Source organism: Thamnophis sirtalis, unplaced genomic scaffold (genome assembly GCF_051295495.1).
Source record: "Thamnophis sirtalis isolate CommonGarterSnake01/CBP01778 unplaced genomic scaffold, rThaSir2_p1.2 scaffold_3, whole genome shotgun sequence".
In the NCBI taxonomy this organism is placed as follows: Eukaryota; Metazoa; Chordata; class Lepidosauria; order Squamata; family Natricidae; genus Thamnophis; species Thamnophis sirtalis.
In genome coordinates this window covers 117,147,040-117,165,271 of record NW_028261383.1, presented here as the reverse complement: position 1 = coordinate 117,165,271, position 18,232 = coordinate 117,147,040, and the positions used below count along the sequence as shown (strand labels likewise).

General features: G+C 37.0%; 1 protein-coding gene across 1 annotated transcript; it reads right to left on the bottom strand.

The window, feature by feature from the left end:
* Window positions 1–346: 346 nt before the first annotated feature.
* On the bottom strand, window positions 347–14,561 carry LOC106538299 (cytochrome P450 2C5-like). The gene is made up of 9 exons (XM_014052747.2): window positions 14,385–14,561; window positions 12,205–12,367; window positions 10,973–11,119; window positions 9,714–9,874; window positions 8,601–8,777; window positions 7,403–7,538; window positions 5,430–5,617; window positions 3,465–3,606; window positions 347–534 (listed from the first exon to the last, which is right to left on the bottom strand). Exons 1-9 carry the CDS (start codon window positions 14,559–14,561, stop codon window positions 347–349), a joined length of 1,479 nt encoding a protein of 492 aa, XP_013908222.2.
* Between the last annotated feature and the right edge of the window lie 3,671 nt (window positions 14,562–18,232).

The window sequence follows — 18,232 nt, the reverse complement described above, 5'->3', positions numbered from 1 at the left end:
TTTATTTTGAATTCCAATTTTATAATTTCTGAGTGCATTGCCCCCAGATATCCTTGAATTCTCCCACAAGCAAATAATATTGTTCCATTCTGAATTAGTGGATATCTTCTTTGATAATTATAATCTCTAGTTCTCCTGTTCCTTCTAGTCAATCATCAAATTCCTCTTTTAATGTGATGGGGGTTTTCCTAATTAAGAACATCTTCTGATAGGAAGTTTTCCTTATTTAACTCCTTCTGGCACTTAATTCAAAACTTTCTGATACTTTTAGAAACTTACATTTAGCATTAGAAATGTAGGTGTGAGTAGGAGAAAGTTGGAACATTCATTTATTTCTGCTACTAATTTAAATCTTACGTTTGATAGCCCGTAAGTAGCGATACTTTCCTTTTTCCCTACAGCCCAAATACACAGCTTCTAAGTCTACCTCTTCAGGGTCTATTGTCAATTCAAAAGTGAAATGCTGAAGCAGAAAGGTAAAGTACAGGAAGAGTTCCATATCAGCCAATGCTTCTCCTGGACATGCTCTCTTCCCTGTACAAAAAACCCAAAGAAGATAGTTAGTTAATTGTCAATTAGTTGGTCAATTGTTGAGATGGACAACCAAACATATCAAATCAGTCAATAAATATATAATGCCTTTATGCTAGACAGAAAGTAAGGCATATTCTCACATTAGCACTGGAAAATGAAAATCAGAATACCAAAAAGAGCATATTGTAGTCTGAGTGCTGGGAAAATATCATAGCCATTCCAAAATATCTGGAACTTTTGAAATGGCTACCATTCAATGTTTAATTTGTTTTTTTTAAAATAACAAATGCCTTTACACCATTAATCAACAACATCTGCCTATTCTAGGTTCTTGGAAAGGACTCGATAGGTATATAAAAATGCCAAATCCAATCTAAAAGTCTGGCTAACTTTGCAATGAATCATAATAATACTGAATTCTAGAGAGAACATACTGGCCTACAATGAAGACCTAATGGAGACTAGAAAAGACACATGGCAAGGCAAAGTACTACATGGGCAGTACATTAAGAAAATTCAGGGAGGCCGATGAGAAGATCTTGCAATGGCTATGAGCAGGAAAATTAAGAAAGAGACAGAGAGGCAAATTCTGCCTGCACAAGAAGAAGCTTTAAGAACAAATGCACACAAAGCCAGAATTGAGAAGACAGCAACAAACAGCAGATGCCATCTCTGCAAACAAGCTGAAGAAACAATGGACCACCTGGGTAGCTGCTACAAGAAGATTGCACAGATTGTGTACAAACAACAAAAAAGTATCAAGAATTGTGCATTAGAAGATTTGCTAGAAATCTCATTTGCCTACAAAGAAGAACTGATGGGACCATAAAATGAAGAAGGTAAAGTGCTCTGGGACTTTAGAATTCAAACTGACAAGCACATACTACATAACATCCCAGACTTAACAATTGTCAATAAGAAAAACAAAAAATGTCCAGATAATGGGTAAGGCAATACAGGTAGTCCTTGACTTGTTGTTAAGTGATATTTACCCCATTTTACGACCTTTCTCGCCCCAGTTGTTAAATGAATCACTGCAGTTGTTAAGTTAGTGACACAGTTGTTAAGTGAATCTGGCTTCCCCATTGGCTTTGCTTGTCAGAAAGTTGCAAAAAGTGATCACATGATCCTGGAGACAATGCAACCATCATAAATATAAATCAGTTGCCAAGTGTCTGAATTTGGATCATGTGACCTCAGGGATACTACAATGGTCATAAATGTGAAAAATGATCATAAATCACTTTTTTCAGTGCCATTGTAACTTCGAATGGTCACTAAATGATCGGTTGTAAGTCAAGGACTGCATGTACCCGGAGATAGTAAATTAGAAGAGAAAGCACTGGAGACCATAACAAAACACAAAGATCGGCAAATAGATATATGACTGTGGCAAAAGAAAGTAAAGTTGGTACCAATGGTAATAGGTGCGTTGGGGGCAATCCCAAAATAATTGCAGCATAACCTGAATTACCATCTGCACTGACCATTTATTGGGAACAGCTTGCATATGGCAATGATACCTTTGACATCATAAAACAATATCATCTGCGTAGCACAGGTTTTTGAGAATGACTCAATAGGTGGATAAGAGTGCCTAATTCAGTCTAAATATCTGGCTGATTGTACAAACAATCACAATAATATTTTTTTTAAAAAAAACATGAAGCAGACAAGCATTCTTAAGAAGTGAAACATCTTCAAAAGAGAAAACAAGAAAGTCCAGTTGCTTCCTGAAAAAACACCTTTGGGACAACCATGACCTGGATGACTGAGAATCTCTACAGACTTTCACAAGGATAGTGATTGTAACCATGAAATAAAAAGATATCTGCTGTTTAGATAAAATATTATGACAGATACTTTAATATCCTTGGAGTATTTTAGTAAATTGATTTCAGCTTTTAAGACCAAACCAGATATAAGAACAAGGAAGTCGCAGTCAGGTTTCCTGCATCTTCCTGGGATCTTAAAATCAGCCACCAGAGGGAAACGGTTGCTACGTATTAAGACTACAGCATTGGGAAGAGGCACTAACACACACATACCCCAGTAGGTGGAAGCCTCTCCTCCCTGTTCTTCCCTCCCTGAGATAACATTAACTAGGAATAAGGAATATGAAAGAAGCAACTAAAAATAATTCATAGAACATTGTACATATCACAACTGCATCAAGATTATTATAAGTTCCAAAACTGGAAACAATACCCAGAGTGAAGAAAAGATTGGTGAAGATGATAGAACTTCCAAAGATCATTAAATTAGTTGCTTTGATTAGAGAAAAAAACACCAATATCTACACTGATGGAAAGCCATTTCAAGCACTTTTCACATGAAAAAATAAAAACATGCAGTCATAGAAAAATAGAAATAGATAATAGAAAAAAACTTAAAGAAAGAGATCAATTTGTATTTGCTTCAAAAGGAATTGGAAGCTTCTTCTGTTGGTTTTCCTCTTCTTCCTCTCTTGTTTTGTCCTTTGTAGTCTGTATTAGTTTTGGTTAATTTTTATATTCTCATTAAAACTTTTAATAAACATATTAAAAAAATTATCTAGGGAAAAGGGAAACTGGATTAGGGAAAACAGTAAAGAGGAAGATACTAATCTCCCCTATTGTTTTGGTCCTAACATGATCCAAATTTCTCTTCCTCCTCCTATGATTATTTATAGCTTTTTCAACAAAAAGTCCCTTTCAGTAGAGGGGTTGATTAGCAGCTACCCTGTCTCTCCTGATTCCAAGAGATTGAACATTCTCCTTCATGATTCAACCATATTCTCTCCATGATTTGAAACTAATACAGATAGTGGCAAGGGCAGGCAGGGAGAACAGCATCTGTGAGCATAGGTGAGGTAACAGTTCAACAGCCTTACAGGTAACTGACCAACCTTGAAGATCCCAAATCACTAATTCAGCTATAGCCCTTGTTACCTGCAGAGAAAGGTAAAAAGGAATCCTTCTTTTGAAATTCACCCTTCTTGTCCAAGAAATGAGTTGGATGAAAATTTTCAGGATCCTCCCAGCACACAGGATCAAAATGAATTGAAATCAACAATGGAAGAACAGTCGTGCCCTTTAAGGAGACAAAATGATACAGAGAGGAAAGATGGATTTTCCCAACCTCATAAAGAAATAGACTGTTCTTAATTCTTTCAAAAAACAAGACTCCTTGAAAGGTATATGCAATTTACAAGATTTCTCCATACCTGGTGTTTGCATATTACCATACTCATTTTCTCCAACAAAAGAAAACGTTTATTTTGAATTATTTAAAAATGCCCTCTAGTTGTGTTAATACTATATTACTTTGGCACATTAGCACCATTTTTATTTAGAGGCTTTGATATATTTATATATCATGCTCTTTATCCAGAATGAGGTTGGGGGATTAAAAGCATTACAGAAGACTTGAACAATGGATGACTACTTAGTTCATTACAGTTGTTCACTGATAATGTCGAATGGTGGCCTTCACCATTCTCTAGTAGACCTTTCTTTCAGCTTGGATTTTTTCTTGCAGATATTTTATTACCAGATTAATAATGTCATCAGTGCTCCTAAGTGGGGGATTTAAGTTGGTTTGCTGTCCACAGCCTTGTGTGGATTTGGGAAGATTTTTTCCCTTGATTGTTCTGGTTTTTTGAGTATTATTTAAAGGGTGTGTATTTGGGAGGATGTGCTCAGAGCTGATGTCTCTTTGATTGTTCCTTTTGAATGGTTTATCAATTAGGTTTATCACTCTATATCTGCTGATGGATAATTCTTCAGAATGATAAATGTTGGAATTGTGTTGCATTCTGCAACATGCCTTGATGTAAGAAGTTTATACCTTCCAAGCTGAGATTCTGGTTCAATTTATCTGTATATTGTAACTTTAAAAAAATTATTATGTCTTCTGAAAGACAATTGAGAGGTCCTCCTTGTATCTGCAGAAATGAGCTGTTACTATGTCCTGATATAGCTAGGAGACAATTATATCTATTCAGTTATATAGCATCTTATACAATGACAGTAAAAATGATAGCACACAAGCACTGCAAATCATTGTGAGGGATGAAATGTTTTTAAAATATGTATGGATACCAAAACACATTTAATTAGAAACCAAAAGATAGCAACTGGTGTTTCTCCTCTTTAGAGAGGAGATCCCAAATTATTGTTTTATTAACTATTTTTCTTCTGTTCAATGATGTCTAGTTCTCAGAGATTACCTGGACAGCATTGCAACTTTCTTTGCAAGGTTTTTTAGAAGTGGCTTGCTATGGCCTCCTTTCTGAGAGAAAGTGACTGGCCTAAAGTCATCCATCTAGCTTTGTGTCTAAGGTAGGAGTAGAATTCAGTCTCTCTGGTTTCTAGCCTGATGCCTTTACCACTATACCAAACTGGCTCTATGGCTTTATGATTGATGAAACCAAATGTAAATAAAAAGCATATTCAGTACTCCTACAAAATATTACTTTTCCACTATCAGGAAGGCAGAATTCTAGATTCCAAAAGAGGCCAACTAAATCAATTAATCCATCATTTTTACTGAGGACATTTATGCTCCCATTTTGCATTCTCGAAGAATATTCCCAGAAATGTATTATGACTAAAAGTTAAACACATAGTGCCAGTTTTCTTATTAAACATCCTCAGTTGCTTGGTACAAAGAAAAAGGAATTAATTTTTGTAGTTAAGAACTTTAATTGAAATCAGTGAAGCTCAGCAGAATGGAAAATGTTTAGGACGGTTGACGACATTTGCAAATAAATAGAGCATTCTCTAAAATCCAGGGGCCTAAAATAACATTCACAAAATATAAGCAGCAATTACTGCAGAAGCTTAATTGTACTGCAATTGCAGTTACATATTTGTATGCAGAGAGAATCCCAGATATTGTCTGATTTTTCACACCTGAGGGATGAAGTGTCCCCTGAAATTCACATCCCGAGTTGTCATGCGTGGGAAGTTATCATTAGTAAAGTGTGGAATACGTAGGATCTCATGAATAAATGCATTGGTGTAGTGCAGCTTCATCCTATCCTCCATGGAGGGAACACGGTTTGCTCCCACAATGTCATCAATTTCCTGCTGCATTTTGGCTGCAATAAATCATACTTTTTAAAAACAAACAATATTTTTTTTCAACCACTCCAGACCTAAACTTCATTCATCTTTACGTAGTGGATAATCAAAGATGCACTCCAGTTTCTTCTCCATTTCACATCTCTTTGGGCTCATTCACCTAGCTATTTGCCCTGCTTTCTTCCCACCTAGAGCTGGGAAGAAAACATATCAACATAAAGCACATTGCCCCACTTTGTGCCCTTAAAGGATAGCTAAACAAGCCATTTTGTACCACTGTCCATTTAGCTTCTTCACCTGACACTGTGAGGGCAGTGACCAGCAATTTTCTCTGGTTGGATGTTAAAATTAGAGAAAACCATCCCCAATCAGCATGGAGGCCAAGCTGGTGCTTAAGGGTTCAGGCATTCCATTCAATCATTTCTTCCCACCCTCTTCCCCATCCCACCTCTATGAGACAATTGAATCCTGAATGATAGTTAATTCTTTATCTGTATGTGTTTAACTGCAAAATAGCAGTAGTCCAGATGTGTGTAATCCAGATGCAGCTGTTGCATAAATGTTCATGGAATCAGAGTTCAAGAAAGATACTTTGCTGCATGAAAGAGACCATTATCTGCAACACTCACATGTGTTCTCCAAAATTATTACTGAACTATTAATTGATAGTGGGCAGTAGCAAACAGCTAGAGTTTACAACCAAGCACAGTGAATACCCAGGACCCCACATTTCAACTCTGAGCTACTAATACAGATAGTCCTTAACTTATGACCACACTGAGCCCAAGATTTATGTTGATAAGTGGGATAATTAAATGAAATTTGTCCCATTTCATGACCTTTCTTGCCTTTCTTGTTAAGTGAATCACTGTAGTTATTAAGTTAGTAAAGGGTCATTAAGTGAATCTTCACTAGTTTCCCCATTGACTTTGCTTGTCAGAAGACAAACTGAGGAGTCACAGAACTGCTTCATTTTACTGCCTTAGAGCAGGACTTCAGGCTAACTCACTGCTCACTCTAGGAGTTTGATTCTGAATGGCTCAAGGTTGACTCAGCCTTCCATCCTTCCAAGGACAGTAAAATGAGGACCCAGATTGTTGGGGGCAATAGGCTGATCCTGTAAACTGCTTAGATTGGGCTGTGAAGCACAGTGAAACAGTATATAAGTCTAAGGACATGTACAATACTAAGAAAACATGCTTAGAGAAATCTAACATTTATATTGGGTTCCTATTATTTGAAGTCTCTTTAAAAGCTAATTTGGAAGGTTTCTTTAACACATTAGATTGTCACTTGAAATATCTGGAAACATAGTGAAAAATGGCAGGAAAATGCCAACCTGTAGTTTTTCTTTGTAGTGTATCTGGGAATCATGAGGAGCCAAGGTGGCGCAGTGGTTAAATGCAGCACTGCAGGCTACTGCTAGATCAGCAGTTCAGCGGTTCAAATCTCACCGGCTCAGGGTTGACTCAGCCTTCCATCCTTCCGAGGTGGGTAAAATGAGGACCCAGATTGTTGGGGGCAATATGCTGACTCTCTGTAAACCGCTTAGAGAGGGCTGAAAGCCCTATGAAGCGGTATATAAGTCTACTGCTATTGCTATTGCTATGGTGGGTTGCTAACCAGTTTACTACCGGTTTGCTTGTGCATATGCTCGCACATGCACAGAAGCGTTCGGGCGGAGCTTCCCGCTGCTGCCACTACCAGTTCAGCTAAACTGGGATGAACTGGGAGCAACCCACCACTGCTGGGAATCCATATTTGAGGGAGAAAATATGAACAAAGTTTATCATATCATATACCTTGGACATCTGAGAATCTGGCCAGAACGACAAGGGCACATGAGATGCTACTGCTTGTGGTTTCCGTTCCAGCAATGAAGAGCTGAAACACAGACATGACCAAGTCTTCCATACAGATTAAGGAAGAATTTTGTTCCTGTAAATTAAGGTACAAATAAAATAAAAAGGCAGAATATGTAGCTGTATCACAATGTCATCAAGATGTCCTCCTGTTTCTTCTCACTTTACTTTTTTTCTAGACCAATTTAGAGGGCAGGCAGCAAATAACTCAAGATAGAGTTCTCTATATTCTCTATATTAATTTGAATACCCAATTCAATTGAATAGATGTTTGGGTCAGATCTCTCACTGTTTAAATGAAAGGGAAAGGGAAACAGCTGAATTCCAAATAAATCAAACTGGTTCTTTTTCTGCCCTGTATCTTCAACTCTTCCCCAGAATCCCACCAGTTATGCAGCTATTGTACAGTAATGCAGAAAATTCTTTTTTCTCTCTTCTACATGGAATTTCCTCTCCATCTTCAACTCACAAGCTGAGCTTTTGAAATCTTGCAAGCATTTTATTCATAAACGTTCCTTTTCCCTGATATCTCCTTCCACGATCCTTTTCATTCTGCCCAGCAACAGCCACAAAGCTTCGCTTCCCTCAATGCTCAAAGGGCATTTGCTATCTCATGATTCAACAGCATCCAGATTAATCTTGCAATGAATGTTTTACTGGCTACAACTAACAACCTGCCACAGTATTGCATTCTTTCAGATGGTACCAAGAAGCCTATACATAAGTAACAGATAGGTTTAATTTCCCTTGTTGAGGCTACAACCTTCTTTGCTAGCAAGGGGGACAGAAAAGGTTTTCAGAGACAGTTCTAAAAGAACAGGGACACTTTTAACCCTCTCCTCCTTTTTTTAAGAATTGAAAAATGAGTAGGAGTCCTCTGCTAGAAGCACTTCTATTTCTACATTTCCACACAACAGTTTCTTAAGCAGTGAGTTTGTTTGTTTATGGAGGCCACTATTGACTTCATATTTTACTGCAGTTTTTGTGGCAGGGTTGGAAGATAACAGTCCTTTTGCTTTCTGCTGTCTCAGCAGTACAAATTGCTCCCTCTCCTAGATGCCATCAGAAAATGGGGCGCAAGTGCATAATTGGAACGTTGTTCTTTGTGCATTGTCTGCTAAATTTCCTTGCAACATACCTTTTCTAATTTAAGAAGGAAACAATCAATAAAGTCTCTAGGATTGTCTGGATCCAGGGTCTTCTTGTGAGTGTCCACTTCATTCCTAATAAAGTTACAGACCGTTTTACAGTCAGAGAAAACTTTCCTATGAGGGCCAGGAAGTAAGTTCATGATATTTGGCAAACTGCTGTATACCTGAAACATGGTGATAGTAAAAGTTAGCCATTGCCAGTTTACCTCTTTTGCTTTTGCTAGTTCTCTTATAAAGTGCTCTCTTGTTTCTTTTTTTCTTTTTTAAATAAACTATATGATGATGTTCGTCCATCGTGTAATGCAAGATCAAGTAGAAACATTTTCATTTTATTCTACAGTGTCGTCAGACCAATGGTGGGATTCTACTGGTAGTTCCAGTGAGCAATTGGTCCCCCACCCCTGCCCTTTCCTGTCCTATATTTCCCTGTTTTTTAGTTCAGCTGATTCACGTGGCACAGTGGATTGCCACCCGTCAGCTGTTTTACTCACCAGCACTGACATAGAAGGTAAGTGTTGAGTCCTGAGGACAGCGGCTGATAGACTGAGGCGAGACCATTATAAGTTCTTAAGCGTAAAATGGGCAGTTTTTGAACTCTATGCACATGCTCACCAAACCGGTTGTTAAACTGGTTGAATCCCACCACTGCTTCAGACCAAATAAATATAAAACATGAGCTCATGGACACCAAGTTTATTTAGTTATGATTTTTTTCTCTTTGATTATATTCCCTCAGTTGCTATTATGCTAAATAATAGAATGAAAGCTGATCTATTATGATATACTTAAAAACCACTTATTTATGTATGCCTCTGTGAAATGGGTAGTAAGTAGAATAGTTAGCTGGGAAGAAGCAGGATTGAAGCTGTATACATCTTTGATAACTCTGGAAATAATCACTGATAAGTAGAAACACCTGAACTAACCAAGAGAAAGGAGAACAGTACTTGATCAAGAAATACAGTGTGATTCTCACAAACTCACCTTTTAGAAGTGGAAGTAGGTAGAGAGGCCACTTTGTTTTTAGGTTGAAGGGAACTAAGTGAACCTCCTTAAACAAAGATAAAATTCTATTGTAGAAGTACATAAACGTGACCTACCATTCCAGGAATGCTCGTAAAGAAAGTCATAAATGCCTCCAAGGTATCCAATAGCCTAGTGAATTCTTTATCATCGTAAGAAAATCGATTCCCAAAGATAACAGAGCATATAACATTAGAAACAGTAGCTTTGATAAGTGGTACTATATCAAAGGGCTGATCTGCAAAGAAAGTGAAAGGAGAATAGACATTGTTTGACCAGGTTTTGCATCTTCAAATCTTTTTCTGTAATGACTTTCTAAATTTTATTTATACAGGTAATATTAAACTAAGAACGGGTCACTTTAGTGACTGTTTAAAGTTACTACCTCCCTGGAAAAAAGGAGTTATGACTCTGTTCTGAAATTTTGATTGTTGCATCCTCCCCTCCCCCGTTATTATGGCACTGTACTTTAGACACTCACGAACATGGCTGCATATATGGCCATTTGTAATGTCCCATGATTGTGCTTTATAATGGTTTTGGCAAACCATTTTGGCAAAACCCGCCATAGTAAACAATGATCACTGTGTTCACTTCATCACCACCAAAATGGTTCTAAAATTGGGTCAGTCTTGTGACTGATTTATGATCATTGCAACATATGGTCATAATGGGCAGGCTCCATTATAGTCATATAGTACATCAAGGACATGTTATATTCTACTGGGAGTTTAACACTTATGGAACTTCTTGGTTCAAACAACATTTGCCAAGAAAATTTCCCATTGTACAGCTTGTCCCAAAGGTGCTTTTTTCAAGAGGTAACTGGACTTTCTGGTTTTTCTTTGATGACGTTTCGCTTCTCATCCAAGAAGCTTCTTCAGCTCTGAGCCTCTTGAAAAAAGCACCTTTGGGACAACCATGACCTGGATGACTGAAAATCACCATAGACATTGTACAGCTTAATTTTAGTAAATCTTTATCATGGTCATAATCTGTGCATCTCTGAAAGACAATGAAAGTGCAGATCGGCCATTTTTCAACCTAGTGAACAGAGTCTGGGAGGTGGGATTCAAGGCACAGGATGAACCATGCAGGTAGGTTTCAGCCCCATTTTTTAACTGAAATGGGCTAGCTTCAGTAACATAACTCAATAGTATCAATTCAACAAAAACCAAGTATTTGTTTTTGATCTTATAAATAAACACAAAGTGGTTGTGGTGAAGTGGGGGGCAGGAACATTATGTACACTGCCTTGTGTTGTGCATATAAAGATGGTATATAATTGTATAAATAAACAGATATATAAATAAAATCTCCTGCAACATCAGATCACCTTCAAAGCTTGCTATCTGCTCTAACAAACAGTGAGCCTCTTCCAATATCCTCTCAGACATCGACTTCTTTCCCATTCCAAAGTTTCGAAAAGTGGAAATAGTAAAGCGACGCACCATCTTCCATTTCTCATGTTTGCTAATAAGCCCTGGAAGGATAGACGTTGACAATAACAAAGAACAGACACTGCAGCATTTTTTAAATAATAAAAAAGCAACTTGCTCAGTAGTCTCCCTCCACCCCAAAAGTATTACTCTTCTCAAATAAATTTACATTTCTTCTTTCAGGAGTAATTGGTAGTTTGGCAAAAGGTAAAGAAACTCAATTTGCTTATGAGTTCGGATTCTTTTTATTCAGATTATATCTTGGGTAAAGTTACAAAACATATGAATATTTTGAAAGGATAGAAGAGCTTCCATTTTTCTCAATATTTCGCTTCACCTGCCTCTCACCCATATACATAAACCAAATCCATTCTTGGGGTGGGGGGAAAACCTGTTGTTTTTCATTGCTTTAACATTTCCTGTAATTTGACATCTTCAGTTTTGGAACGTGATGACAATTGGATTACTGAATAAAATTTGAAAAGGTCACCTGATTACATCACCGACCTCCAAGCCTTTAGCCTTAAAAGATTTGAGTTATCCCCTCAAAATAGTTTTGCAGAATAGCAAATTAAACATTCCAATCAATCAATAATATCTGATGACTTCAAAAAATTTTATAGCCTTTTGAAAGACTAGAAGATTTGAGAACTTTAGTATTACACAATATTGCTGCTTTGCTATTAAAATATACTCTAAAAATGGCAAAGGACAGATCTTTCTTTCTCTCTTCTTCACTTTTTAAATTTTAGATATGGGCCAGTTTTAATTTAAATTTGGCTAAAACAGAATTGAGGAGATGGCAGTTCTGAAATCTGTTGTTTCTGAGAGAATACTGAACATAGGTTATAATTTCAGATCACCTAACTGACTACTATATCAATTGGACTCTTGTGCAAACCTCTAAATACGGGATTTCAGTGCCCTGCTGTTTCTTCTTTTAATACTCTGTCATAACCAGACTGAACAGATTTTCAAATACCTATAAGAGATTTAGCAATTTCATTTTTAAAAATTTCTTGAAAAGAACAATGGCCACCATTTGCCTGGAAAAGTTAATGTTTTTATTGTTTCTCCAGAAATTGGAAACTACATCTCAAATCAAAATGAAAATAATCTGTGAACTCACCAAAGCCCTTGGATATTGAATCAAGGATAGGTACTGGAGGTCGTCCACCAAATTCTTCACTATGAGTTATCAAAGCATCTTTCACTGACTCAATTCCACAAATCACAATCATTGGCTTTGTAGCTAGCCAGACAGTAAAAACTGGACCATACCTTTTACTGAGCTGAGGAAAAAATCCATCAAAGGCATGAATCAGCAGGATTTGTAATCTCACTTTTGGATATCTACTTCAGTTAGTGGCTCACAATATTTTTTACTCATGCTATTGCATTCTGTAATAACATTATTAGATTTTTAAACAAGAAAAATAAAAACTTACAGAAACTAATATTTAAGAGAAAGAAAAAAGTAGAACAGATTAAAGCCAAAAGTATAGCAAAAATAAAAAAATACTAAGTAATAACTTCTGATTTTGTTTTGCATAAATTATAGATACAAATTTACATTAAAATTTTACTTTATGGGTATAATATAACTTTAATTTTACTATTATGTACTATTTTTCTAGCGATCAAATCCACATATTATTTCATTCCCCCCCTCCCCACTATTTCATGCAAATTATCCTAAAGTGGCTTCCACTGGTATTAAACTTAATTAGTATCAATTAATCCATTTCTGTAAACTCCTTCATCTTCAACAACTACTACTCCATTGTGGATAGCGTCAAATCTTTCCACTGTTGTGTATATAAAAGTCTTACTGCAGTTATGTATAGAAACAAAGTTCTATTTGATTTTTTCTCCTAATGATTTTGTCAAATAAGTCCAAAGTAACACCTTGGCTTCAGTTGTATAGTCATCTTCAAAATTTTCTGAATTAATAAGTATTAGGTATATTATAAGTATCAAACACGTTTAGCTTTTCTACATATCTAGCAAGCATGAAGAAGTCCCCTACTGTTGTTGATGACATAGCTCTCTGGAAATGGGTCTAATGTTGGGAAAGTTAGAAGGAAAGAGAAGATGATCAGGAGCAAAGTTGATTGGACTCAAGAGTGATAATGAGTGCACTATTATGAGACTTGAAAGAACATGTTAGGGCTAGATCATCATGGGCAAAATCTATGTGGCTACCAGGAGTAAAAACAATTTGATAGCATATAATGAATCTATCAGTAAACTTGTGCCTGGAGAACTTGCATTAAGTCTTACTCTAATGGTGTTCTACTACATGAAACTATTAATTGATATTGTTACACTTTAAATGAACTCTTGTATTATATTATTTTCTGAACATAAACAGTTTGTGGGGGTTTATACATTGTGGATGTTTAAAATTTTTATTATATGACTTCCTACTCTTCTAAGATGTGAAAGTGTACAAGGATTTGTCAGCATATGCATTTAATAAATCCGTACTTCCAGATCAGGGCATTCAAAGAAAGGGGAAAGAGCATGTCATACAATTCACACTTTTATTCATCATGGTTTCTTTAATAAGCTACAACTTTCTAGGTTCAAGCAACCCATGGAGCCATGGGATTAAATCCATGTTATGTGGGTTCACCCAAAGCCTCATAAAAGCCATCTATAAGGGATTTAACAGGAAGTTCTTCAGCTGGACAGACATGGGGGATGTGAGCTCTGAAGAGCCTCACATGAACCCTGTCTGACAAACCAACTCTGGGGATCCTTTTTTGGACCAGAATCCCTCTGGAGGGGTGGCGAAGGAGGGGCAGCGTCTCATCAGACCCAGAGGGAGGCAACAGGTCCATTCTTGGTCGGAATTTTGCCCTATGAATTGGAGTGGGAGTGTCACCCATCCTGTTTTAATGGCTTCTGAAAATACTTCCCAGATTATCAACTGATTTTCAGAATGAAACAAAAGATCAAAATATAGCCTAATCTGAATAAGGTGAACAGGAAAAAAAACAGTATCATTTATATTAGATAATACTTATTTTGACCTGTACAATATTCTACGCTTCTTATTCATACCACTTAGACTTTGATAAAATATGTTTGTGGTTAAACCTATAAACAAACAAACAAACAAACAAACAAACAAACAAACAAACAAACAAACAAAAGACAGACAGTGGAGCCAAGAGCATATTTAATAGTGCTGAAAAAAAACCCAACTTTGAAATATTGGCTTTAGCTTTCCCAAAATAAAGGAAATTGATATCTTGAATCTCGGACCCACTAAGAAAGGAAACCGATTTAAGACTGTCCTACCTTTGTGTAGGAGTTAAACAGAGGCAGAACATCTCTTTGCAGTAGATTGCCTAAAAAGGGCCACGGTCTGGGGCCAGGAGGGAATCTGACTCTTCTTTGGTGAAACCGGAAGGCCCAGAGTGTGAACAGAAACACAATCAACAGTACCACTGTTCCAGGGATCAGTTCCACCTGCATTTTTATTCGTTCCTTGATAGAGTGGAATAGATGAGAGTGTGGGCTTGCAAGAAACGGCTAAGTGTGAGACACACAGAGAATTACAGGGGGAAACTCAATGTGATTTTTTCTTCTAGCTTTCTTCATTTCACTCCCCATGTTATCTTTTCTCTTTTGTTGGTCTGCTTGCAGGCTACCAGTTATTCCAGAACATAAAATGTTGTATTTAAGTATTCATTTTGATCCCATAAACAAATCTGAAGCAGAATGAAGTAATACTCTCTTGATATGTTTCTAACAAAACAAATTTCTAGAGTAAAATAAATATATTTTGATTGTGGATAGATTTGGGCTGTACAATGCAGCTAAAGTATAAGGCAGATAGTATTGGAAAGTCATGTTCTGGGCAAGCAGATGGACTTGGTAGATTTCCATAATAAGGAAATTGTGGTGACAAGACCAACTGTTGACCAGTCAACAGTCAACCAACAAAAGGAAATAGATGAACAATGAGTCTGTTTTAATATCTTTAAGTCACATTTTGCTCTCATCATCTCTGTATCACCTGGGCAGACAGCAGAGAGATAGAAGCGGGAACAGCAATTTGTCCATTTCCAAACATTTGTACTTCAATTCTAAGACTGCATAGCTAGCATAGTCACCAAAAAGAGATTGTGAGAATTGCAATTCCAAAATGGATTGCATGTTAGGTTTGTTATCAACCCTTGGCTACAATACTGACGGTCAATATTTCTATTTCATAAAGGTAATATAGGGAAGAAGATTGGTAGTTTTAAATTTTCGAAATATCCCCAGAGCAATCAAATTAACAGGGATGGACAAAGTTCGGAAGGGACTTTCACTTTCATAAAGGTGTATGGAAAGCATCCCCATGAAACTGCTTCTCAAAGCAATGATAACTCCTCCCCACCCCCTTCTTAAAGTAAAGCAAGATCAGCATTGAGTTGTGTCTGGGGAGGTTCTGACTCATGAAGACAGTGATGTGAAATGCTTCTGCACAAGCCTCTTCTGGCTACTGAAACTGCAGGATGAGGTTTCAGAAGCAACATGAAGCACCTCACTGAGGCAAATCATGACCCATCTATTCTGTGGCAACGAAATTGTGTTGGTTTTTATTTGTTGAAACAAAATCCTGTCATGTCACATAGGCCTTGAGTGTTCGTTTTTGCAAGTTGTCTATGCAATAGCCACAGAATCCAATCAAGGGCAATTCATCATAGACACACTTTACAACAACCCGTGAACAACATAACAATAGAAAAAATATTTCTTTGGCTTAGGTTTGCCTGTTCCTAATTCATAAACACTGGGCATATTTCTGCATTTAGCAAAACGGAAGCAAACCAATCAAGCAACCAAAGTAATGCAATATTTGCATTTAAAGACTGAAGTTCAACCTAAAGATGTGCATGCATTTTTGGTAAACAACAAACACAATTTTGCATTTACAACATGCAATCAGAAAATGCAATTACAATGATGACGCTATTTAAGGAATGATCACAATGCACATACCTTTCAACAATCTACTTGAGGCTTGTCCTCCACAGCAGTGGCCCCAAATGGTTCCCCTTTACATGAACATCTGGTTTTATACCTGCTGTGCTTCCTAATCCCCTCCTCTTCCTTTTTGTTCTAGCCAATAGCAGCAGGAATGGAACTGTAGAGGTCAAGGTCAATGTAGAATGTCATTAATTTCTTTATTTCTTTTTTCTCAATAGATTTTAGACTGTGTTAGTTAAAAATCATACCGTGTACGGGTTCTGGGAAGTCGGGGGGGGGGAAGGAGGAGGGGGGTGGGGTGGAGGGAGGGAGGGGCACACACACAAAAATTGTACTTCAATGTTTTAATGATTGACAAATGATGAAATATTTGTGTTTTTTTTAAAAGAAATAAAATAAAAATTACCACTTTCAGGAATGGAACTGGAAGAGCCGAGGTGGCGCGGTGGCTAAATGCAGCACTGCAGGCTACTTCAGCTGACTGCTAGATCAGCAGTTCAGTGGTTCAAATCTCACCGGCTCAGGGTTGACTCAGCCTTCCATCCTTCCGAGGTGGGTAAAATGAGGACCCGGATTGTTGTTGTTGGGGGCAATATGCTGACTCTGTAAACCGCTTAGAGAGGGCTGAAAGCCCTATGAAGCGGTATATAAGTCTACTGCTATTGCTATTGGATTCTTGTTGCAAACATCAGAAATAATGTAGCTGAAAACAGCCTCTCTTTTTAAATTGTGCTTTTCCCCCTGCCACACAAACTTAGATCCTTCTGTCACTGTTAAAATGAAGTATCAATTATCAAAACAGGTATTGTTACAATGTTACAGCAGGTAAAGGAAAGAAGAGACCAGTTTTACCTGATTTAAAATGTTATTTTGCAGTTTGCTGTTTGATTTGAATAAAAGAGTGGGTGTTGCTGAGAAATAGACTTTTGGCGTTGGAAAGACATGACCTGAGATTTAAATAGTATAGACATTTGTGGTCAAAGTTAAAATAGATTTTAAAAGTCATTATTTTCAACATGCCATATTGAGAATATGGAATAGATACAGATCCAAGTTGTGCCCAGCACAAGACATATTTTATAGACAAGAAATATTAGGCCAATTTAAATATGAATATACAATTGAGACCAGAGGTTTTTTTTTCCTTTTGGTAGTCATGGCAAACAGTTGGAAAAGATATGGAACATTGTTTTTGTACATGATAAATGCAAAAATAAAATTAAAAGTGCTTGCACACAGGTGGAAAAATTAAATCTTAAGCATGATGGATGAATGGTTGGTAAGGATGCAGGACCTTGGTGAGATGGCTAAATTGTCTTCTTTGATCATAGACAAGATGATAGCTACATTTGTCAATGCTGGAAACCCCTTACAGATTTTTGTGTGGAGCAGAAAAAATGAACGCATGATTTTAATGATTAGACAGGAGATGTCTCCTGTTTAATGTATCACCTTTCCTGGCAAAAAGATTGGGAGTTGAAATAGAAACCTTTATGTACATTTCTGTTTTAATGGAAGGAATATCAGTTAAGATCTTGTGCTAGCTGCTTAACTGTTGCTGAACAGGTTTAGCAGAAATAGTTTGGTCTTTAAATCAGTGTTATTTTGTGAAAATTGCTTTCTGTTTTCTTGAGGAACTTTTGCTTATGTCCCAAATGAAAGCCTCTCAAAAAAGCCTACAAAAAATAGCTTAAAACAGCTATCGTACAGTGCTATAGTCTACTTGCACTGCACTCTCAACATATTCAAAGTAATACACTTTATACGCCCGCCCACAACCATTTCATCCCACTATTAATCCATAATTGTATTAATAATTCTACCTAAAAAAAGAAGTTTTAGAAGTTTAAAGCCCTGTAGTTTCTTCTTCCCATTCAAGCATCTAATTCCTATTGCTTTTAGAACATCTTTTTCCCCTTAATGTGGTAGGAGATGGCGGCATCTGTTGAGCAAAGGCTAGGCTTGTTTCAAGAACAAGAGAATTAGAGATTAGGGGCTAAATTTACATTCTGACTGCATGTTCTTGAATTCATATATTGATAATGCATTGACTCCCCCCCACCTTTTTCCTGTTTTTTTCCCCCCACAATGCACAACTGGAAATGTTCTGTCGGCCTGGATTTATTTCCTGTTCCTTAGTCTGTCTGGTTCAGATATTTGTATCATGT